This window comes from Pyxicephalus adspersus, chromosome 4 (assembly GCF_032062135.1).
Source record: "Pyxicephalus adspersus chromosome 4, UCB_Pads_2.0, whole genome shotgun sequence".
NCBI classification, from domain to species: Eukaryota; Metazoa; Chordata; class Amphibia; order Anura; family Pyxicephalidae; genus Pyxicephalus; species Pyxicephalus adspersus.
The window spans coordinates 154,099,228-154,124,637 of NC_092861.1; the positions used below are offsets into that span (position 1 = coordinate 154,099,228).

Here is a 25,410-nt window from a genome sequence, read left to right on the forward strand (position 1 = left end):
TACACCCCCAACTTGTACACCACTTGATACCATCATCATACAATTCTATTACACCCCATACATAGAACACTACACCCCCAACATAGCAGAGCCCAGTTTGTCTTTTTAAACAAAGTCTCTTTATCCGTCTTAGGCCATAAAATAACTGGAAAAGGTACACAGGTGACTTGTTAGAGGATGAAAAACATTTTGAGTAGCAAAATCTGGAAAATGTAATTTTCCAGTGCTAGAACCTCTGCTAGTGTAAGTCTTTTATTTTATAATTTTGTAAAGTAAATCCACAGCGTCTGTTAGTACAGCTTCCTTCCCATTAATATGTCTGGAAGACTCCAAGTCACCACAGATCCAGACGATGAGTTTCAGTTTATGTGATTGGCACCTCACAGGACAAGTATAGATTCATGTAAATCTCCATCAGTAACAAAAAGCTTTGTAGCGGTAAGAAATGTATTGCTAAGCCAGTGTTGGTCTGGAACTAAAGACTGGAAAAGATTTGGTAAACAAACAAAAATTAAACTTTTGTCTCAGGCTGTTTGTATGTCGCAGAGTAAATAAAAATATGATTTCTTAGAGTTAGAGACACTAAGTGTCAGACATGGCAGAGAATTTGTGTGATCGTAATTCAGCCATTGGTACAGAGCGACTTGAGATCCAGAACGTCTATCACAGCATTCTGCAGATCTCTCCACCACTCCTCGTTCTGCTGTAACTAGTGTAAGTCTTTTATTTTATAATTTTGTAAAGTAAATCCACAGCGTCTGTTAGTACAGCTTCCTTCCCATTAATATGTCTGGAAGACTCCAAGTCACCACAGATCCAGACGATGAGTTTCAGTTTATGTGATTGGCACCTCACAGGACAAGTATAGATTCATGTAAATCTCCATCAGTAACAAAAAGCTTTGTAGCGGTAAGAAATGTATTGCTAAGCCAGTGTTGGTCTGGAACTAAAGACTGGAAAAGATTTGGTAAACAAACAAAAATTAAACTTTTGTCTCAGGCTGTTTGTATGTCGCAGAGTAAATAAAAATATGATTTCTTAGAGTTAGAGACACTAAGTGTCAGACATGGCAGAGAATTTGTGTGATCGTAATTCAGCCATTGGTACAGAGCGACTTGAGATCCAGAACGTCTATCACAGCATTCTGCAGATCTCTCCACCACTCCTCGTTCTGCTGTAAGATAATGACCCAAAACTTTCCTCCAGGTGATGATAGGACCACCATAGGGGTCACATGGGGGCATGGAAGAACTATTCTTTATAATGAAACCCATTTGTGATGGATTCAAATGAACCTAACAGAGCAGTGAAAGAAAAAAACTCACAATATCCACACTTTTATATGTGTTGGAAAGAAGATGAGAAGATGAGAATGTGTTTATACTGCAGATGAGCTGAAATCGACCCTTTGTGCGCTCTGTGTATATCTTGGCTTGCGATTCCACCATTCAAACCACAGAACATGAATCGGCAGATGTGACATCTTATATTTGCTTCATAGTCATATGGCAGGATCTAATGCTTTATTATATACAGCTCTGTGTTTCCCCCTATTTTTATCATTTCTGATTTATCTTGGTTAATGTTTATTTCTAGTTGGTAAGGAGGACCCCGATGTACATTGGACGTTTGGGCAGAGTTAGTACCCCCTCTCCTCTGTGTAAGGTTTGGCTTGTGAAGCACATAACATAAAGCTGCAATACTAAGTGATGGCGGCCATCTGTATATAGAAATTTTTGCCCCAATAATTGCCCTTCGTCTTGAAGCCCTTAGCCCCCTATGGTTGTGGTTACAGGACAACATGCGCCTCTTCTGTCTATGAAAGGAAGATCTTTGTGATATCCAATCACTGCTGTTCTGTATAGGAGTCCCGTTCACTGCAGCACTTCAGGGGGTTAATTCACTTTAGCCATTCAATCATGTGGGGTGTTTTTTTAATATTACTTTGCATGTGATTGGGTATTCTGCACAAAATATTTGCTAAGTTTAGTGAATTAGTAATAATTTGTTTTACATAGTGAACAGCCTGAACTCTTTTTGTAAGTCAACCCCAATGTCTCCATACTCCCTAAAATTGCTTCTACAGACTTTAACAATGTCATTAGATTATTAGAAGTAACAACCTTTCACTGTGCGGTAATATACCTCAAACGTTTCAGTTACAAATCTTTCCTCTACCATGATGAGTCCCCAACCACCACCAAATCCTTCATTGTGCAGTAATAAGACACCAACCCTGACCAATACTGACACAATCAGAACTTCCACTACTACCAATCTTTTCTCTGACATAATGAGACCATAACCGTCCAACACCAATTCCCTAAATGTGTTGTGATGAGACCAATGTGTGACTGTGCCATATTAGAAGCCACTCACCAATGGCTCATATTGGGGAGCCAAAAACCTATACCAGGGATGTGTATACCTTACTATGATGTAGTGTGTCACCAATTCTACCGGAATTCAGCCTTTTCCATTGCCCTCAGTGTGCTCTCAGTTCTGCCACTACTCAGCCTTTGCCATAATATGACCCCATAAACTGATATTTACATTAGTACATTAGTCATTGTTACTATATTTGCAGGGGCTGATAATAATTTGTATGTACGAACCATAAATACAACTTTCATTTTTCTCACAGCTAAAAAAAATTGGTGGTGGCGGATTTGGTGAGATCTATGAAGCGATGGATTTGCTGACTCGGGAAAATGTTGCTCTAAAAGTAGAATCAGCGCAACAACCAAAACAAGTTCTGAAGATGGAGGTGGCCGTGCTGAAGAAGCTGCAAGGTGAGTTATCCAGTCTGCTAATCTGGGTTGTCATTGTCAGCCAATAGAGCAACATACATATGAAGTACACACCTTCCATCCTCATATATTCTAAATATGTCCCCATCATAAAACGCCAATTCAATTCTCTAACACTTCACTCGTGTCTTTTCTTTCCTCTGATTTTATTTAATAAGCACTGTTCATTGCACCTGTCCTTCACTGATGTACCTGACCCACGCTGCACACTGATATCACTTATCATTTCATTGCGGCATTCAGTGCTGTAGTAGTATTGCTTGCCTTTGCATACAATAAAGTAAACACAACCATAGACAATGTGGGTTTAGTATGGCACCTACAGGTAGTCCAGGGTGTTGGGGACACAATGCAATGACATGAACAATCAGTCCGGGGTGAGCACTGCCTCCTCTGTATTCTTCACATGCAGCTCAGATGGTTTTATTTGCTCTGCTCCTCATCCTTATGGGAAAACCATCTGCTGGAAGCTGCACATTATGCCCAGTTATGAGGCCTTGTCTTTCATAATAGTAGTGTATACATTCTTAGTGTGTGGAAAGACAATGACCTTTTTCCTACCTGTGATACCTCAGTGTCCACACGTTTGTGTTTCTGCAGGAAAAGACCACGTCTGCAGGTTCATCGGCTGTGGAAGAAACGAGAAGTTTAACTATGTGGTGATGCAGCTACAGGTACTCTGGGGTGTTGAGTACATAATGTAATGGTAGATACATGTAGTTCATTTTGTTGTACACTGAATATACAGTATGAAGTATAATGGTAGCTGGAGGTGGTCCAGGATGTTGGCCACAGGGCCCACACTTGCCAGGAAGATGGGAATCCACCTATGGTATGGAGGGGGGTGAACCACCTCTGCATAATATTGTGTACACAACCCATGGAGATGAAGTACGTTTGTCACGAGTTCAGTCATTATCACCATTATCCCCTTTTAGGGTCGTAATCTGGCAGACCTGCGTCGCAGTCAACCTCGCGGCACGTTTACTATGAGCACCACACTGCGCCTTGGCAAGCAGATCCTGGAGTCCATAGATTCTATCCATTCTGTGGGCTTCCTGCATCGTGACATCAAACCGGTGAGTGTGAGAAGTGCTGAGACAAGGGTGGAGAATGTTTTCTGGGAAAAGGAAACTGATGGAGAATTTTCACAATTTCATGATTTACTGTAACGTGAACCTGTCACAATCCACAGTATATTTAAGGGCCAATCAGAAGCGTTCATAGGTGGGGGATGTGGGTCTACACGGACTGTTTCCCCAGCGTTTAACCTGCGGCTTTTAAAGCCCTTGTTTGAAATCCCCATGCATTACAATGGGTTAATCTACACCGGGATGTTTCCTTGAGACACATTTATGAGATATATGGTAAAACGTTGCTTCCAGCCTTTAAAAAGTAAAATGCTGGGTTAACGCTGAAAAATGCCCAAAAACGCAGGTAAACGCTTCTATTGATTTCAGTGGGACATTGTTCGCGTTTTTGAGCACTTAATATGCAAATTAGTTAAAAACGCAGTAAAAGGCCATAATAACGCAGGAAAACGTGGCATAGGCATTTACCAGCATTTTACCAGGCAAGCTTTAACAAGCTAATAAAAGTCCATATAAACGCAATAGGAACGTTTACATGCTTTTTTAAAAAATGTCCATGTAGACCCAGCCTTAGCCTCCATCGGCAGTTTTTCTTCCTTATTTATTATGGTCAGGACTAACAATGTGATTCATTGTTTATTTTATAAACTTCTGTCCAGCCAGGTATCATGTACTAAATATTTATTTAAAAAGAAAATATTTGTGTGTTTCTAAATATAACACAGCATAAAACTGATGTGAATGTGTTGTGATGAAAATAGTGGGAAGGGTTGTACACATCTTTCAGATCGTCTCACTCTGGATAAGTCCTGATTTCCTGGCCTGCTCTCTCTCTACAGTCTAACTTTGCCATGGGACGCCTTCCGTCCACCTACCGGAAGTGTTACATGTTGGATTTTGGCCTGGCACGGCAATACACCAACACCACAGGAGAGGTGCGACCGGTGAGTGATGCTGGGAGAGGAAAGTATGTCTGTAGATTCCTCCTGTGTCATGTCACCCACGTTCCTGGGCACCATACGCATGTGTGGTCTTTTCCTAGCAGGTCCTTTTACTGATCATTTTAAGTTGATGAATTTTGTTCCCATCATTTTATTCTTTTTGTTTTTCAGTTTATTTTTCAAGCCATTGTGCGGCCGTTTAATTTTGGCGACTTGGATGCGCAGTGTGAGTCTCCACCCTCCACACTTTTATTTTCTTTCTTATTTTCTTTTCAAATGATTTTGTGTTGTAAAACCCCTCAGTGACACCCAAAACTGCACATTATTAGTCCATTGGTGATGTGCAGCCCAGCAGTGATAAGTTGGAACAAAGTACAACACCAAACAGGTGAGAGAGGGGAGCCGGCATTGAGGCCACATATTTACCCTGTAAGGATTTTATGCAGCTACAAGGAGTGAGCAATGACATTAACAGGCAGGTGATAACAATCAAAGAATGACAATAACTTAAACGTATAATACATTGTACAGAAAAAAATCAGATAAATTGTTTATTCTTTCATTATAAAAGGGAGGGTCACAGGTCAGAGATCACATATTTATCAGACAATTGTTTTCAGACTTAATAATGGCCAGAAGTAATATTACCGATTGGACACCATGTACCCTGTCCCCCTTCCCTCCTCTCCATACCATGTACCCTGTCCCCCTTTCCCTCCTCTCCATACCATGTACCCTGTCCCCCTTCCCTCCTCTTCATACCATGTACCCTGTCCTCTTTCCCTCCTCTCCATACCATGTACCCTGTCCCCCTTCCCTCCTCTTCATACCATGTACCCTGTCCCTTTTCCCTCCTCTCCATTCCATGTACCTTGTCTCATTCCCTCCTCTCCTTACCATGTACTCTGTCCCCCTTTACTCCTCTCCATACCATGTACCCTGTCCTACTTCCCTCCTCTCTATACCATGTACCCTCTCCCCCATCCCTAATCTCCATACCATGTACCCTGTCATCCTTCCCTCCTGTCTATACCATGTACCCCCTCCCCCATCCCTAATCTCCATGTACCTGTCATCCTTCCCTTCTTTCCATATCATGTACCCGGTCCTCCTTCTCTCCTGTCTTTTCCAAGTACACTATCCCTTTTCCCTTCTCTTTATACCAAGTACCCTGTCCTCCTTCCCTCCTCTCCATACCCCATACCTTGTCCCCCTTCCCTCCTCTCTATACCACGTACCCTGTCCCCCTTCCCTCCTTTCCATACCACGTTCCCTGTCCCCCTTCCCTCCTTTCCATACCACGTACCCTGTCCCCCTTCCCTCCTTTCCATACCACGTACCCTGTCCCCCTTCCCTCCTTTCCATACCACGTACCCTGTCCCCCTTCCCTCCTTTCCACACCACGTACCCTGTCCCCCTTCCCTCCTTTCCACACCATGTACCCTGTCCTCTTTCTCCCCTTTTCATGCCATGTACCCTGTCCTACTTCCCTCCTCTCTTTACCATGTACCCTCTCCCCCTTCCCTCCTCTCCATACCATGTTCCCTTTCATCCTTCCCTCCTGTCTATACCATGTACCTGGTCCTCCTTCTCCCCTCTTTTTCCAAGTACACTGTCCCCCTTCCCTCCTCTCCATACCATGTACCCTGTCCTCTGTCCCTCCTCTCCATACCATGTACCCTGTCCTCTGTCCCTCCTTTCCATACCATGTACTCTGTCCCCCTTCCCTCCTCTCCATACCATGTACCCTGTCCCCCTTCCCTCCCAGATTTACAGGTGGAAGGGGTGGGTATGGTTGGCAGTAGGTGTTGGGTTTAGGAGGTAATTGTAGAGAAGAGGTTGCGTGGCTTGGGAGGAAATGACTGCAGAGAAATAATTTTGCTTGGTGACAGTGAGCTCTGTGTTATAGATTTGTAGCTTGGCTTTGTAGTCCATGAAGTCAGCGCTGAGATTTCCTCCACTTGCGCTCAGCTGCAGGAACAGACTTTTGTAGCTGTTTGGTGTGATTGTTGTGCCAGGGACGGGGGACAGTGGAAGGTGGCAGGGGCAACTTTATCCAGAGCCAGAGAAATAGAGCGTGGTTAAACCGAGTGGCAGCTTCGTCTGGGGGGGGTGATTTTGGAGAGGGAGGGGGTTAGGGACGCAAGGCAGTTTGAGAAAAGGTTGTGGTCAAGGTTACAGATATCTCTCTGCCATTGACCAGGTCTGGGATATGGCAAAGGTGGGGGGGGAGTTCGATAGGTTGAAGGTGATAAGGTTATGATCAGAAAGGGAAAATGGTGCGTTGTCAAGGATGAGGCTGAGGTTGCAGTTTAGAAAATACCGGGTCTAAAGTGTGTCCGGCTATGTGTGCGGGTTGATGTTCTGTGTGAGTCCAAAGGAGGAGGTAATGAAGAGAAGTTTGGAAGGAAGGTTTGGAGGAAGGATGGTTGGGCTCATCCACTGCAACATTAAAGTCACCGAGGATGAGGGTGGGCAGGTCATGGGAAAGAATGTGTGGGAGCCAAGGCAAAGTTATCCAAAAATTAGAGTTAGGTGAGAGAAGGAGACCCACACCACCTCCTACCATATTGCCAGACCTAGGGGTATGTGTAAAGTGCAAGCCTCCATAGGAGAGAGCAGAGGCAGAGGAGGAAGGCCAAGTTGCAGTGAGAGTAGTGTGAATGGGGATGAGGTTAAGAGAAGGGAGTATCTTGCTGAAAGTGTAGGGAAGAGAGAGTCATATTGGTACATTTGGGGAGGAGAGGGAATAGAGCCAGCAAGGAGAGTGCAGGGTGAATATTACATTTTACCAGAAAATTGTGAACCATATGAGTACAATAAACAATGTGGCAAACAGTCCATGAAAGCAGTCCTATAATATGGGTTGTAGTGAGGCTTATAAGCTTGCTGAGTTCCAGGAGTGGGATGAGTCAGTCACAGAGATTGCTTGGTGAGATAGCAGTTCAGAATGGCAGCAGCAGAGGATGTGTTGGAGTCCAGGTGGATGAATCAGTCCAAAGCCAAAAGATGGAAGTTGCAGAGTATATTTGTATGTCCAATTCCTGTTTCAGTTCCCTGGATTATTCCCAATTTAAAAATGTGGCCCTTGGAATCTGGGCCTGTGACCTAGCCTGTTGTTTAAATAGAAATGCTTTGGGTCGTGAATATGGGTGGACTGATAGGAGTAACAAGGAATTTAGGATATCAGTTGAACCTGGGTAAGGAGGGGTTAGCAGGGCAATAAATATCAATGGGAACACAGCTGGAACTAAGGGTTAGAGAACAGATAAATCTATGGGGAGAGTAAAGTTGTCATCTCATTTCTGATATTGGAATCATTTTCCTAGCAAGAACCTGGGAGATCCTGGGGGATCCTGACTATATTATATATTAGTTTGTCCAGAAGAGCTTCTCTGTGTCATATAGAAGACTGCTTATCTTGAAATGTGGTGAAGCTGATTCCTCCAATCATCTACCATCCACATTCATCTGTTTCACTGTAATATATTTGGTCCTCAGTGTAGTCACTTCTGTAGTGACGCCATTTCTACCAATAGGTCACACATGTGCAGTGCCACTGAGCCACACTGGGAACTTCTATTGCTCCTGCGTTGGATAGGCAGTGGACTGCTGGGATGATCAGAAGAAATAAAAACAAGGATCCATTCTTTAAGTCTTTATAAAACATGAATGAAAACCTCTGCAAATATTCCTGTTAGATAATTGCACAATAAGAGCTGATAGTGAATGGCTAGCCTGGGATCTGCATCTCCTTTGAATGTTTTTTTATTCCTCCCTGACAGCCGCGCAATGTTGCTGGATTCAGAGGGACAGTCCGCTATGCATCAGTCAATGCGCACAAAAACAGGGTAAGAATGTACAGAACCCCCCGCCTTTATTCTGCCGGGACATGTGGGATGGTTGTGTCCCCTTTAAACCTCTGTTGTTTCTCCGTACATCTTTACGAGTGTCTCACCCTGTTAATATTTCCCCAATCACACAGGAGATGGGCAGACATGATGACTTGTGGTCCTTGTTTTATATGTTGGTGGAATTTGCAGTTGGTCAGCTGCCATGGAGGAAGATCAAAGACAAAGTAAGAGCTAAGCTACGGTTTTGTGTCATGTGACCTGAATATTGTGAGAATGATCCACAGACTGCTCACTTTGTCCTCTCAATAGGAACAAGTGGGAATGATTAAAGAGAAATATGACCATCGAATGCTGCTGAAACACATGCCTTCCGAGTTCCACCTCTTCCTGGAGCACATATCCTCTCTGGACTACTTCACCAAGCCCGATTACCAGGTAACACTTTCCTGGCCACCCAGGGTGCTATTGCTCAGTAGTCTAATGAGAATCTTCCTGAGGGTCTAATTGAACTGGAAAATTCCTCTGTGGAGATATAAAAGGCCCAGAATGAGCCCAGGCTCTTAGGTAGTTCCTCATCTCCTGGTAGGTAAGTAGGAAAAACAAACTTAAAAACATGAGTGATAGGTATCAATGTTTAGGTAAAAGGGAAAAGCACAGGTAAATAGGTAGTCTTATACAAAGATAATATCTAACAAAGAATATTAAAGCTGTAATGGTCTGGTCTCTGTGTTCAGATAGATTGGTGGACACAGGAGAAACGAATACAAGGAGCATATTAAAGAGTGTGTTACACAGAGGAGGCAAGAAGAACAGATAGGCAGTTATTTATTAAGGGGTAATACACAGTTTTGAGTGTACAGGGTAAGTTACACAGGAAGACAGAAGTGCAGAGAGCTGTGAAGCCATTAAGGGGGAGATGCATCAGAAGAAAGGAAATGGGCACAGGCGTTCTATTGGTGTACAAGTGGTCATACACTGCTGGACTGGAGGGAGCTGCAGATAGATTGGTAGTGATAGACAGAGGGTATACATTGGAGTACAGGAGGCATACTAGGGTGTTACATAGGGTGATACATTGAAGGACAGGGAAGGAATACAGACAGACTGGTAGAAGTATACAGGGGGTGATACATTAAAAGACAGCAGAGAGACAGAATGGTAGCAGAGTACAGCGGGAGATACTTCTGATAACAGAAGAGTGCTACAGTCAGATCTGTAGGATTGTACAGAGAGTGAGACACCAAAAGACAAGAGAGAGGTACAGACAGACATTGTATGAGACATCAATATACAGGAGAGAGGTACAGACATTGGATGAGACATAAATATAGAGGAGAGAGGTACAGACAGACATTGGATGAGACATCAATATACAGGAGAGAGGTACAGACAGATATTGGTACAGACAGACATTGTATGGGACATCAGTATACAGGAGAGAGGTACAGACAGACATTGTATGGGACATCAATATACAGGAGAGAGGTACAGACATTGGATGAGGCATCAAAATACAGGAGAGAGGTACAGACAGACAGACATTGGATGAGACACCAATATACAGGAGAGAGGTACAGGCGTTGTATGAGACATCAATATGCAGTAGAGCGGTACAGACACTCAGATTGCAGTGTATTTTAGAAATGTTATATTTGCTGGGTATTTAATTGCACTGATCATCATTTCTGATGAAGTTTTTCCTTTGGTTTGGGTTTTTCTCGTTGTGTAATGGAATCTTTTCCACCTTTGCAGATGATTATGTCTGTATTTGAGAACAGTATGAAGGAGAGAGGAATCACAGAGAATGAGGCCTTTGATTGGGAGAAGGGTGGAACAGACATCTTACTCTCTACCAGCACCTCCACCCCACCGCAGCAGAACACCCGACAGACAGCTGCCATGTTTGGGTGAGTTTGCTTCTTGTATGCTTTTTGTTTTTTCTCATTGTCTTCTTGTTCTCTCCCAGAATCTAACTGGCCTCATAAAACCTTTTATGTACAACAATTACTTTACCAGTAGGAAGTCGTTGTGAACTGAGAATCATTACCTGTCTAATCACTCTTGTCATATATGCTTCTATCTTTATATTTTTTCAGATGTAGACATTCTAATGAACCTCTTGTTGTCTTTGTATGCAGGGTGGTGAATGTGACTCCAGTGCCAGGGGATTTATTGAGGGAGAATACTGAAGATGTCCTACAGGGGGAGCACCTGAGTGACCAAGAGAATGCCCCTCCTGTCCTTCCTGGGCGACCAGCAGACATCACTGGTCAGGTCCCAAACACTGGGTTTAATGACACCGAAGTCTGGGAGGAGACAGACGTGAATCGGAATAAGCTCAGAATTAGTATCAGCAAGGTAGGGAGATGGGAGTGGGTCAGCTGTGGGCAATCAGAGCAATTTGTAATCAGAATTTATTTAGATACATACTGATAATTTCAGTTATCAGAGCCAATCAAAATCCTCCATTGTGGAGTTACCTTAGAAGGAGTTCTCCTGCCAGGACCAATAAAAACTGACCATTGTGTGATGTCATGTGATCACTCAATGCCAATGTATATGAATATTTTTATATGATCAGTTACCCCCATTTAGGTGATCATTGACTATCCTGTGATCACACCTATCCCGGAGGCATCAAAAGATGTCATTTGAACATTCAGAAGGAATGTAATAAAAACTGGTTTTCTAAAGACAGAGAAATCTTAGTTGTGTGATCTTTAGGAATCAATTCCTGGATATATTTCTATCAGTGAGATGTCGCTATTATTCTAAGGCTGTGTACAGCCTTGCCATTCGTCGGTCATGGATCCATCCTGGTGGATCCACGAACGACTGTAATACAAGGGAAGGGGAGAGCGCATGGTGGGGTGTCGCTCCCCCTCCTCGGTAGAGCAGAATGGTGCTGTATGTACAACACTTGTTCATTCATCTTTTAGTCTTTTGTCATTGGAAAGGATCATGAAAGATCCTTTCCAACGCCAGCAATCTAAGGTGTGTAGCCTGTAGTGAGCCTGTAATGACTGAAATCCTCAGGGTGTAATAATAAGTGTGGCCTATTCCCTCCCCAGACACAGTGCCTGATGGATGATGATCACAGCCGCCATGGATGTCCCAGCTCTCCTGTCCGGGCTCCTCCTGAGTCCCCAACTACACAAGCCCGCTCTCTCCATTATCGTCGTGTCAACAGTCCGGAGTCTGACCGGATGTCTACAGCAGAGAGAGCTGACCTTCCGGAAAGGAGGTGAGAGCTTGCACACTGACACATGCAGTGTGACTGCAGTAAATGGAGTGAGACTGCAGTAAATGGAATGAGACCTCAGTAGGTGGAGTGAGACCTCAGTAAGTGGAGGGAGACCTAAGTAAGTGGAGCGAGACCCCAGTAAGTTAAGGGAGACCCCAGTAAGTTGAGAAAGACCTCAGCAAGTGAAGTAAGACCTCAGCAAGTGAAGTGAGACCTCAGCAGGTGAAGTGAGACCTCAGCAGGTGAAGTGAGACCTCAGCAAGTGAAGTGAGACCTCAGCAAGTGAAGTGAGACCTCGGTAAGTGAAGTGAGACCTCAGTAAGTGGAGTGAGACCCCAGTAATTTGGGGGAGACCCCAGTAAATTGAGCGAGACCTCAGCAAGTGAAGTGAGACCTCAGCAAGTGAAGTGAGACCTCAGCAAGTGAAGTGAGACCTCAACAAGTGAAGTGAGACCTCAGTAAGAGAGTGAGACCTCAGTGAGCAGAGTGAGACCTCAGTGAGCAGAGTGAGACCTCAGTGAGTAGAGTGAGACCTCCCAGCTCCCCTGTCTGGGCTACTCCTGAGTCCCCAACTACACAAGCCCGCTCTCTCCATTATTGTCGTGTCAACAGTCCGGAGTGGAGTGAGACTGCAGTAAATGGAATGAGACCTCAGTAGGTTGAGTAAGACCTCAGTAAGTGGAGCGAGACCCCAGTAAGTTGAGTGAGACCCCAGTAAGTTGAGTGAGACCCCAGTAAGTTGAGTGAGACCCCAGTAAGTTTAGCAAGACCTCAGCAAGTGAAGTGAGACCTCAACAAGTGAAGTGAGACCTCAGTAACTGAAGTGAGGCAGGGAGGATACACAAATTGTCTGGTATTCCCTTCTGATTGGCTATCATAGAAATGAGTTGGATTTAAAAAAAAAAAAAAAATGGGTGATTTTCAGATTTTAGACCAGGCACCGAAGATAAACATTTTATGGCGTAAAATATTTTTGCCCTCATGTCTGCATTTTGTACCTTGCAGATCCCGTATGGACCTCCCTGCTTCTCCATCCCGCCAGGTGTGTTCATCGCAGCCTGCTCAGATGTTGTCCATTGACACTGGCCAGGTTGACCGGCAAGCAAGCGGCCGCATGGAAGTCTCAGCATCTGTAGAACATGAAGCTCTGAGCAATGCCTTCCGTTCTGTCCCGCTCGCTGAGGAGGAAGACTTTGACAGTAAGGAATGGGTCATCATAGACAAAGAGACTGAGCTTAAGGACTTCCACCCTGGAGCAGAACCCACAACCTCGGGCACAACGGATGAAGAACCTGAGGAGCTCCGACCTTTAGATGATGGGGAGGAGAGGAGGAAGGCTGTGGGTGGAGATGCTGCAGTGAGGCCTAAAATTCATGAAGCTCGGCCTCGAACCATGCAGACTGTAGCAGAGGAAGAACCCTCTTCCCGACATGAAGGTTCTGAAGGCAGAGCGGATGTTCCACCTGCAAGTCCATCACAATCCCATTCTGCATCACGACAACGGAGGAGGGAGTCTGACCCCACCGGACCTCAGAGACAGGTAAGATGTCATATATCACCTACCATGACTGCATATTCTGTATTGGGGGATTGACACATGGCAAGTGTGGGACATGTACCATTAGCCATACCATTGGTTGTACACATTATAGGTGGTACATACCTATTCAGGATTTCCCTGCAGAACACTGGTCACAGTATTGTCACCTGGTACTGGCAAGCACTGTAGAGAGTACAGGGATGTAACCAACAGGCTTTTGGCTGCAGATGCCATTTAGTAAGAGCAATATCCATATTGGACACAAATAGGAGGCAAGAAGAGTTCCTGAATGAGTGTAGAGTAGAGTCAGAGGTGTTGGTGGGGTTCCTGCTTAGATTGTAATGAAGAGACCCAGATGAAGAACAATGGGTGACGGTGCTGTGATAAGACAAAATCTTCATCCAGTTTTTGCCTCCTTGTTACCTTTGTGGGGTATTTATTTCCAAGAGCAGAAAATCTCACACTGGGGCAGAATATGGCAGCAGTTTGCTTAGATCAATGCCGTTCCTGGAAATACCTTTTATGATTTAGAGTAATAATTCCAATGTAGTCCTTGTCCTGAGAACATCAGCGGCATTTTCTCAATCTTGTGTGCACAGGAAGTATCTCTCTGTAGCACCATGACAAATAAAAGCAACCAGTAAGAGATATTAAGGATATTTTATACTGAGCGACCTAAACCCTGCACTGTGCAGGTCTTATGACAAGTCACCAGCACGGGGAACACGAAAAACCCAGCGTATAGCAAGAACACAGAGCAAAGAGTAATACTAGATTATACATGAGAACACATGATCAGGGTTGTGGTGATTATGGCTGCAACCAAGGAGCCTGGGATGATAGTCAGGTTATCAGTTTGGATATTATATGATCAGGGCTGTGGTTTGATGTGGATTCCATATTGTAGATAGAATTCTGAATGAAGAAGCTTGAAGTGAAGTTTCTTCTGACTCCTCTTACTCCTCCCTTGCAGTGGTCAGGGCTTTGTAGGATGGGGTGGATCTGTAGCTGGGGGATGGTGGATCAGGGGGTCAGCCTGTATATGGTCCTTGTTTTTTTCCAGATTTCATCTATTAGATTATATTTCTGGAATGTTTGACAGCAGTGACTGAACAGTAAGGATGGTTGGTTGGATAAATTGGCTGCATCCTCATGTGTACATAGAGAAGTGCCTGGTAGCTCAGTTTTTTTTGTTAGCCAGAGACTTTAGTGTGACCCCTTCCAACTGGAGTGACCCCCTGCACCCTGTGTGACCCCCTAAACCCAGCATGACCCCTCCACTCCACCTGGCCCATATCCTTCACCTTGCGCACATCTCTCCTCCGTGTCCAATGCTCTGCTCCCACATGTGGCACTGCAGCTCTCACTGAGGATAAAACCCCTAAATATAAACTAGAGACACGATGGGGAGTGAATGACTGGCCCCAGCCGTATGTTGTACATAGGGATAAATGTCAGTTTGAGGGGTTTGGTAGTGTTTAGTCAGTGTCATCACCTTTGCAATGGGTCAGGAGGGTTCTGGTGTTCTGTTTTAATTATGATTTTTGTGTCTCCAGTCCACCCAGCTTCTGTAATTTGTAGTAATCCTGACTTCTCTGTACAGCTCTGTGTCGCTCCACCATTATCTCTTCTGTATTGTGTAAACTTATATTGACTGCAGCAAAATCAGCTCGTCAGAGCCTCCCAGCTACACAGCTTAATTTCCTCCACAAGGGAGGTCTATTGGGAAGGGGCAGGTGGTGCAGGCCGGGGTGCTCCCCGAAGACGCCCACACCATGCACTAACGCCACACGTAGCTAGAAGCAGGAAGAAAGTCTCAACATTGCCTGACTCCTTTCCCTCCGCTCTTCTTGATGTTTTTCAGCTGGAGGAGGAGAGGCTTTCCCAGCACCCCCTGCCGAGGTACAGCCCCCTCCGTAGACTGGCGTCTTCCGTCTTCTCATCCTCAACATTGGAGACAGAACATTATCCACATCCTACAGGCACCTTCATCCAGCGCAGCCGCTCCGCCGAGAGCAGTCCCGTACGCCTGCCTCACCGCCGCCATCCACCTCTGCCAGCTGGCAACCACAGACTGGTGCCCTCTGTGCTGCGTATCTCCCGCTCCCAGCTCCAACAGGTGTGGGCACGCTTCACACACAAAACATAGTTGTGCCATCACTGGAGACATGAAAGGCCAGAGGAGGGACAGCCATGATCAGGGAGAGCCTGGAATATAAAATGCAATATTTGAAGACATCTACGAGCTTCCCGCCTCTCCAAGGTACAAAGTTCTGCCCCTTTTCATCCCCAGAATAAAAGCCTCTAAACCCCGTGTTGGTGAAGAGATTTACCCCTTAATGAGTCTGCTCCATTCTGCTTGCACAGAGCGCTCTGTGTGCGTCCAATTCCTGGAGACTTTATTGTGCTCGGCCAATCCATCCTCCACCATCCCTTCACCAGCACTGAGCCCTGTAGGGGGCAGCACCACAAGGGGTATCCTCCAGAATGGACACCATGCAGATGATGGGACCTGCCCGCTTTATGTTGTTGCACCGTAGTTTTTATGCTGATGACGATAACAAACTGTGGATACAAGCCAGCTGCACATGCAATAGGAGAGACTGCGTGGATTCGCTGTCTTCTTTCAGTTTCTGGTCTCTGCGAGACTACCTGCACTGCAGAAGGAAGACCTGGCGGAGCACAGGAATTGCATGCCCCACAGCCCGAGCCTGCGCCACCTGCCTGCCCCCATACTAGCAACCCCGCTGTGCCTACCCGCTAAACCCTAAAATGCAATGGAGGCCCTAAGTATAACCAAGGGCTCAATACAAAGGTGTCTTTGGGAAAGGAATGTGCCGCAGTGTATAGCAGTACTGAGCCTCGTGCTGCAACAAACCTGCACAGCCTACTGACCTAAAGGTCCCAGCATCTATAGAAGCATGCTGAGACTTGTAGTTCTCGTTCTCTGCCCATGACATTCTCCACTGCCTCCATGGTCCTGGCTATGAGTGGATTAGTCTGGGTGTTGCGTCACACAGCAAATTAGCCTTATAAATTGCATTTTGTCATTCCTGTGCAGTGTTCTCCCCAGACCCTTTTATCTGGGCACACCACCCAGCATTTTTCAGTGACCACCCAGCTGTTTTTGGGTGGTTACTCAAGGGTTGGGGTTTGGGTGGTTACCCGGCTTTAAAAAAATTCTGGGTGGAACAGTGCTCTGGTATCTGTCAATCTGTGCAGGCTCTATTAGTTCCTCTATCCAGTGAGAGATCTGTGGGCACATGCTGTGCACAGGCCTTTTACTTTCATATTTACTATCCCTCAATGGCAATGATTATGAACACCGATTATTGAGCAATATAAATAGAGTCTGTACATATGTCAGGGTGCCTTATGGGTCACAGACGCTACAAGACAGGAGATCATGAGATATTTTACTTTATTTCCTCCCTTAACTATAATCCAAAGAGAGATCCAAATCCAATTATAATCCTCTCTCCCCCGTTCCCCATATAACTCCTCCCTATTTTCCTAAACCTCTCCCCGTGCCATATAACTCCTCCCCATTTTTACTAAACCTCTCCCCTATTTTCCTAAACCCCTCCCCATGCCATGTAACACCTCCCTATAAACTAAACCCCTCCCTATGCCAAATAACACCTCCCCATTTTTCCAAACCCCTCCCCATGCCAAATAACACCTCCCCATTTTTCCAAACCCCTCCCCATGCCATATATCCCCTCCCAATTCTCCTGCACTAATCCCAGTACTGCTATATGCTGCGTGTGTCCCTATTGCCCACGGTGGGAGGAGGGGATTCTGGAATCCTTTTCCCTGTCAGTCGGACATGGAGTTGTGCTGCCTCCAGGATGTTTTATGTTGTATGATGAAATACACACGCAGACCTCACACGGAGGGGAGACCCTCACCGAGCTTTCACTTTAAATTGATGCTGCTGAGTTGTCGTGTCAGTGGCACCGGCCTCTAGCAACATGGCCGCAACACGTCACGATGACAGTGTAATCCATGGACCTCATTAATGTGCCCCTGACTCGATAACTTGAATTTCTTAGATATCAAGGTCTTATGAAAGAAGAAAATTGTGCACTTGAAGTTAAACTGTGAGCTAGTACCCCACCCCACAGAATGTGGCTGAATGGAACGGCAACATACTGAGCCTATCGGCGTGACTGTATTTGAAAGTATTGTGCATGCAACGTTTCTATTGGAAGATCTACATGATGTACAATCCCTGAGGGTGCAGTGTGGATTCTGATTGGCTGCCACTTTCTGGTGCTCACTTCTTATTGCACAGGTAGTGAAGTGTCCACCCCCCATGCCCCAGGTGGCAGCGTCATGTGACGGGGATTTACACACTTATCGTTTTTTTAATTTGTAAATTATTTAGTAGACTTTTTACAATATCCAAAGTTCTAAATGAGAAATCAATTGTGAAATGGAGTAATTAGAGGAGAGAGAATGTCTGATTGTCTGCAGACACTGAAAGGGAAATGTATTGTATGCAATAATAAAAAATTGCAAACTACACCGTGTCCTGACCGTGACTGACACCGGGGCCACTGCATGCGACCATTGACACTGCACAGGTGAGGGGCTGACACCGGTCATGGGAGGTAAGTAGGTAGGTAGGTATAAAATTCACCTTTTCTGCATTGTCAGATTCATCCCTGCAGGAAATGTTCTGAAGTACAAATGATTAGATCTATCAAATTCTTATGTGAGACATTTTGTGGCCCATTACTAGCCCATAGGGTGTCTTGTTGCTCCACAACGGCTGATTATCAATGGTGAAACTGTGGACATGCAGCTGTCAGTGGGCCATCCAAGCCAGGGATCAAGGAAGTCTATCATGGTAGGTTTGTGGTTCACTGAAGGCCTGGATTCCGGAATGTGGGAATAAATGCTGCTAATTTGTTGGAAGGGCGGGAAATTAAACCAGCAATTCCATAGGACACCCAGAATCCACTGGACAGGCTGAGAAGGTTTAACCAGACAGCGGAAAGGAACCCAAACTCCTCCAATGACCCAATGCAAACACCATAGGCCTGACTCATAAAGCTCTCCGAGGCTTGAGAGGATACACTTTCATCAGTGAATCTGGGGGATCCAGCAAACCTGGAAATCCACCAATGTGTCTGCATCACTCACATAACTAATCCCAGGAACAAGGGGCCAGGACAGTGGGCGGAGCCATGAAGACCAGTCCAGGGCCATTGGCTGTTTTTATCCCCTTCACAATTATCTATTGGGTTATACTGCTTTCCATACATTGCTCCATAGAAATCATTGCTTACATATACTGCATCAATGATGGGCAACAAGCCAGAAACATTTATATAGAGTCTGAAATAAATGGCTTTATATTTATGATATAAACCAATCATTCTGGATGTAAACCTGAGAGGAGCGTTGTACAAGGCCCCATATACTACGATGAGGTTTAAACATTCTGTACAGAATCTTCCTGTGAGGGTCACTTCTATTACGTGAATTACATTAATGGGAAAGGCCCAGTCTGGGTACATAAAAACTGGTCATTAGAGGAAATTATTTGCAGTGTGTAATAAACCATCCAGAGCAGAGTATTACACCACTTGTAGTTACAGCATTCCTTCTAATATCCCAAATGCGACTCCAATGAGTTTTATGCTTGACACACCCACACGGCACACACGTGTACACGATTCTGCCCTTGCAATGGTTTTTCTCTTGGGTTGAGTCAATCAGTATTTTATCGTAGATGTAATACATTTACAACGTCTTAAAGATATTTGGCTGCAGAAGTCCTTACAGATCTTATTATTCAGGGTGCCCCCCTCTTGGAAGTAAACTGTAGGGGGAAAAAGATAAGATACTTTCTTTTTCCCTGACTTCTGTAGGGGAAGATGATGAGAATTTTTTGGTGAATTTTGAGTTACCTTAATCTTTTGTGAATGATAACCCTGCATTGTGCTGTAGCATCTTCTGACCAGATTTGGGCTACTCAGCATTCCTGTGGATCTCAGCAGCATGTTGTCATCCCACGGAAGTCAGGGAATGGTATTATCTGTTTTTTCTCTACGCTGGTTTTTGGCACTTTCCTGCAGTGTTTAGGAATGGAATCACATTGAATAGGCAGACCTTGCCTAAAACCCAGAGTCTGCACAAATTTTATGGATCTGTAGCACAGATTTTGTAGTCGTTTTGCTGAAAAAAGTGTCCAAGCTGCAACACGCATTGGAGTAGAGTGAGATCAGAACCAGTAACCCAGGCCACACACTATTATTTAATGACAGGTTCACGTAAATATAAGAATTTTCTTATAACAACACTTAGCAACAATAATGATTTCTGCTTACACTGGGTGATGCACTACATTGTGGTGCATTTTCTACAAATCTGGGTAATATGTTGGTAAGATAATATTGTTGGTACAATAACACAGTTGCGTTCCTTCATTTCAGATTGTGTACTTGGAATGAGAGCTCTTGACATTCCTTTCAATATTTGTTCTCTTGTTACCTCTCACAGGTCTTCAGCCTGAAGCACTTTGATATTACTGGAATGCCCAAGATGGTGCCTTTAAGTTTGTCATATCAAGACTTCAAGAAAGATATTTCAGATAGTAAAGAAATGCTGCGCGTTCCTCACCGGATAAAGAGGGTGGACTTTTCCAGTGTAGTCCTGCCAGCTATGCATCCTCCTGAACCCCACATCATTATTAATGGCAAGTACCCACGGGAAGAGGAGGCTGAAGAAGAGACACAAGAGGAAGCTGAGCTTCTAGGAGAAGACATTGACCTCCATAGTGGCTCAAGCAGTGATGTCAGTCAGAAGAGCACCGAACACAGTCAGGAAGGGGCTCCCTCTACACTACTGGCAGATGATCAGAAAGATTCAAAGGGCCGGGCTTCCACAGCAGAGAATGACATAGAACTAGAAGAAGGATCAAAGACCTTAGTACTGTTTTCCCCTGGAGACATGAAGAAGTCACCAGTTACCAATGAACTAATGCCAGACATTGACTTGGGAACTCTCAATGCGCTGACCCCCCAAGGGGAGAAGCCCCAGCCTACTGGCAGTCAGTTGGATGTGTCTGAGCCAGGCACTTTATCTTCCATTCTGAAATCAGAACCAAAACCAGCAAACACAGCTGCTGCCGCCACCGCCTCCTCCCCTTTTACCAAAGTTGAACGCACATTTGTTCACATTGCTGAAAAGACACACTTAAATGTTATGTCTTCCACTGGGCAGCTGATAAGGCTGGATGAGAGTTCCATCCCTGGGCAGTTGGATGAGCCCAATATTGAGGAGGAAACTGCAGAACTTGCTGCACAGAAAGCTATTGGTGCAATAAACTCTTTTGTAGTTGATGGCTTTGCAGTCTCCACAAGTAATATAGAGGTTGGAGAGGAGTTTCAGGCCAACCAAGATGCTACTAATGGAGTTAGTAAGTCTGAAGAGCTGCTGGGGAAGGAAACCATAGACCTGTGCAAAGAAAATAAGGAGCAAGAAAAGATTGTGCTTTACACCGATCGCCTTAATGAAACTGATGTTGGCACCAGCAAGACTGTGACTCAAGAAATGGGGATTCGCTTTAGAAGTCGTATTCCCGTGTTCCTGTCGGAGGAAGATACAGGATCAGATAAGTCCATGTCAAATTCAGCCAAAGAAAGGTTCCACAAAAGGACAAAGCAAATAGACCTGGCACGCCTTGTCATGGAGAAGAGGCAGATCCGGTTGCAGAGATTGGCCTCAGCAGGCTCATCTTCTGCCTCCTCTAGTGATGAAAGAAGGAAAACATCAGAAACATTGTCCACCACAGGATCTGAGGAAGACACACATGAGTCCGATGACTCCAGCCCAAGAAAAGCCCTTAAGGAGAAAGCAATCTCCATGAGGAAGGAAGACATGACTTGTAATACCAGAAGCAGAATTCCTCGTCCTATCACTCCCATAAAGGATATGCTTTCACTGATCCCGCCTTCTATCAGCAAGCTGAAAGATCCTGCAGTGGCACAGCGGTAAGGACATTTTTAGAGATCATGTGACACTAGAATCTACAGCAGCATTTCTCAACCATTTAACATGGGGAACCCTTGAAATACTTGTCAGATCCTGGGGAGCCTCTGCTATAATTACTATACTCACAGTACATTAGTGTAGTGGTCAGTAGGAAGAATACATTGCTGACCAATGGGAAGAATCTCACCCTTATACATTGCTGAAAATGTCATTGGTGTCATTTAAACTGTCCTTAGAAGAACTAATTGCTCATTGCTTATTGAGTCCTTAGAAACCTCTAGAGCAGGGGTCGGCAAACTCTGGCCTTTAGGCCCGATACACCTAGCCCGTAGTTTGTTCCGGCCTAACACCCCCTGTCCGATCCAGACTAATGCTGGTCGGCAATGTGTGGCTCCGGAGCTGTGGGTTGCTGGCCGGGATTAGGCCGGATCAAACTACCAGAGCCGCCGAGCCTCTTGCTGTGGCTCCCTTCCTTATTTACCGTGGAAACCTTTCCTTTATACCTGTCAGGGCCTCTGTATGATATCTGTGTCATGAAATGTTGTGCCATTTTCCATTTCCTATTGACCTTTATTGAATTCTCTCATTGTTCATTTTAGGTTTCAGCTTTCACGAGCAGCTACGTGTGCCTCCATTGGCCTCTCTCCTGATCACAAACCCAAAGCACTTCAAATGCGGTTACCCCCACTTTCCAGTCCTACACCTTCAAGAACCAATGTCAGGAGGGTCAGCCGCGGGCCACCCAAAAGCCCAGTGGTCCCATCCCGAACACTCAGCACTTCTCCTCGTAGCCAGTCCCTCTCCAGAACTGAAAGCCCATCTCCATCCCGACAAAGAAGACAAGTTGCTACAACTTCCCGACTACAGCAACTTCCTCCTAAACTCCAGGCCCGAGCGCAGGTTCCAGGAGAGTGCCCAGCAACCCCTGCTGTCACAAGGAAGGGGCAGAGACTGAAGGTCCAAGTGCCAAACTTGGCAACTAAAGCACAGCAGGGCACTAGATAATAGGTGGCAGCCCAGAATGTTGTCAAGAGCCAACTCCACTGTCACTCTGGCACAGTCAGGGAACATCGTGCTTTTTTTCAGCTGTAATACGCAATACACACATGCTAGAGACGGATCCCACAACCAGAAAAGCATTACTAGCCAGGGTGCAGCCATCTTTTGTTTTTTTGATTTGACAAAGCTGGGTGTATCTACAACATTTCTCTGAATGCCAATGAGCACGATAAATGATCTGCCCTAATCTATTGCGTGAAGCCGATAACTCGGATTCTACAGAACTCCAGCTGAAGGGCAGTGACACCATCATTGTTCTATAGTTTTGTCATTGCCTTGGCCCTGTGTCACACAAACTTCCATGGAGTAGATTTCTCATGTCTACGTCCACCTGTCATTGAAACTATTGGCACCAAGTAATCACTAAACATATACCTTATGTACGCTGGTGTACTATAAATATATACGAGTGTGTGTTAATGCTATGCATACATACGTGAAAAAGACATTACAGGGCTTAAATGTATCAAGTCACATGACCCAGGGATACCCTAAATTCCAACATGATACAACAAGCACTGTAGGTCATTTTGCCCTGCCAAAAGTTTTGTAACTATTTTTGTGGGGAAGGTGATATAAAGGAGACTGCTGAGATCAAGTACTTAGATGGACAGAAGGAAAACACAGCTGTGACCATTGCACATACCTCACACTGTTAAATATAAAAGCACCCCAGTAAACCATAACGCAACACAATGTGCCCACAGTTTCAGATTTGGAAATTTTCAAGTTCCGGAATGAGAAGATCTTGAACTGAGCAGATACTATGGGGTCCAAGGACTTAACAAATCTGTTTACACGCTACAACCAGAATGTATAATCCCCACACCTGTATCTAGCCAACCCCACACGCATGTCATGGGGGAGGTATCACAGATCGATAGGGGACTGGAGGTCTCTTTACCTCACACAGCATCACAGATTGTGGGGAAGAGCATACTATATAATGCTTCTTATTACATGACATCATCCCATTATGTCATCAAATAAAGCCTGCTTATCTAAAGGCTGGACTCTGCGGGTGACACAAGAGAGTGATACGTGATAGACACAGGTGACAGAATAGAGCCATACGTAATAGATACTGGTGACAGAAGAGAGTGATTCGTGATAGATGCGGGTGAGAGAAGAGAGTGATACATGATAGATACGGGTGACAAAAGAGAGTGATGCGTGATAGACACGGGTGAAACAAAAGAGTGATACGTGATAGACACGGTTTACTGAAGAGATTAATACGTCATAGACACGGGTGACAGCAGAGTGATACGTGATAGACATGGGTGACAGAATAGAGTGATACGTAATAGACACAGGTGACTGAAGAGAGTGATATGTGATTGACACTGGTGACACAAGAAAGGTATACGTGATAGACACGGGTGAGAGAAGTGACAGATACTAGTGACAGAAGAGAGTGATAAGTGATAGATGCGGGTGAGAGTAGAGAGTGATATGTGATAGATACAGGTGACAAAAGAAAACACGGGTGACAGAAGAGACTGATACGTGATCGTCACGGGTGACAAAAGAAAGATTTACGTGATAGACACAGGTGAGAGAAGAGAGTGATACGTCATAGACATGGATGACAGAAGAGAGTTATACGTGATAGACACGGTTGACAGTCAAGAGTGATATTTGATAGACACGGGTGACAGAAGAGAGTGATACGTGATAGACACGGTTGACAGACGAGAGTGATATTTGATAGGCACGGGTGACAGAATAGAATCATACGTGATAGATGCGGGTGACACAAAAGAGTGATACGTGATAGACACGGGTATCACAAGAGAGTGTTATGTGATAGACATGGGTGACAGAAGAGAGTGATACGTGATAGACATGGGTGACAAAAGAGAGATACGTGATAGACACGGGTGACACAAGAGAGTTATACATGATAGTCACGGGTGAAACAAGAAAGTTTTACGTGATAGACACGGGTGAGAGAAGAGACTGATACGTGATAGACAAGAATGAAACGAGAGTTATGTGTGATAGGCACGGGTGACTGAAGAGATTAATACGTCATAGACACGGGTGACAGAAGAGTGATACGTGATAGACATGGGTGACAGAATAGAGTGATACGTAAGAGACAAAGGTGACTGAAGAGAGTGATTCGTGATTGACACTGGTGACACAAAAAAGTTATACGTGATAGACACGGGTGAGAGAAGTGACAGATACTAGTGACAGAAGAGAGTGATAAGTGATAGATGCGGGTGAGAGGAGAGAGTGATATGTGATAGATACAGGTGACAAAGAAAACACGGGTGACAGAAAAGACTGATACGTGATCGTCATGGGCTACACAATAAAGATTTACGTGATAGACACAGGTGGGAGAAGAGAGTGATACCTGATAGACACGGGTGACACAAGAGAGTGATACGTGATAGACACGGGTGACACAAGAAATGTTTACGGGATAGACACGGGTGACAGAAGAGAGTGATAAGTTATTTACACGGGTGACAGAACAGAGTGATATGTCATAGGCACAGGTGACAGAAGGGAGGGATACGTGATAGACACAGGTGACAAAATAGAGTGATATGTGATAGACACGGTTGACAGACGAGAGTGATATTTGATAGACACGGATGACAGAAGAGTGATACGTGATAGACAAGGTTGACAGTCGAGAGTGATATTTGATAGACACGGTTGACAGAAAAGAGTGATACGTGATAGACAGGGTTGACAGAAGAGAGTGATATTTGATAGACACGGGTGACAGAAGAGAGTTATACGTGATAGATACAATTGACAGACGAGAGTGATATTTGATAGACACCGGTGACAGAGGAGAGTGATACATGATAGACACGGGTGACACAAGAGAGTGATACATG

The 25,410-nt window shown here is 44.9% G+C and overlaps 1 protein-coding gene across 1 annotated transcript; it reads left to right on the forward strand.

The window, feature by feature from the left end:
- Positions 1–2,644: 2,644 nt before the first annotated feature.
- Positions 2,645–23,546, forward strand: TTBK1 (tau tubulin kinase 1; the record flags this gene model as incomplete). The annotated part of the gene is given in 13 exon segments (XM_072410046.1): positions 2,645–2,792; positions 3,411–3,484; positions 3,749–3,889; positions 4,741–4,845; positions 8,628–8,693; positions 8,828–8,920; positions 9,006–9,131; positions 10,449–10,603; positions 10,835–11,054; positions 11,768–11,940; positions 12,946–13,480; positions 19,994–21,486; positions 22,087–23,546. Coding segments are annotated over 13 exon segments (3,735 nt in total), but the record flags the coding sequence as incomplete, so codon positions are not given.
- Between the last annotated feature and the right edge of the window lie 1,864 nt (positions 23,547–25,410).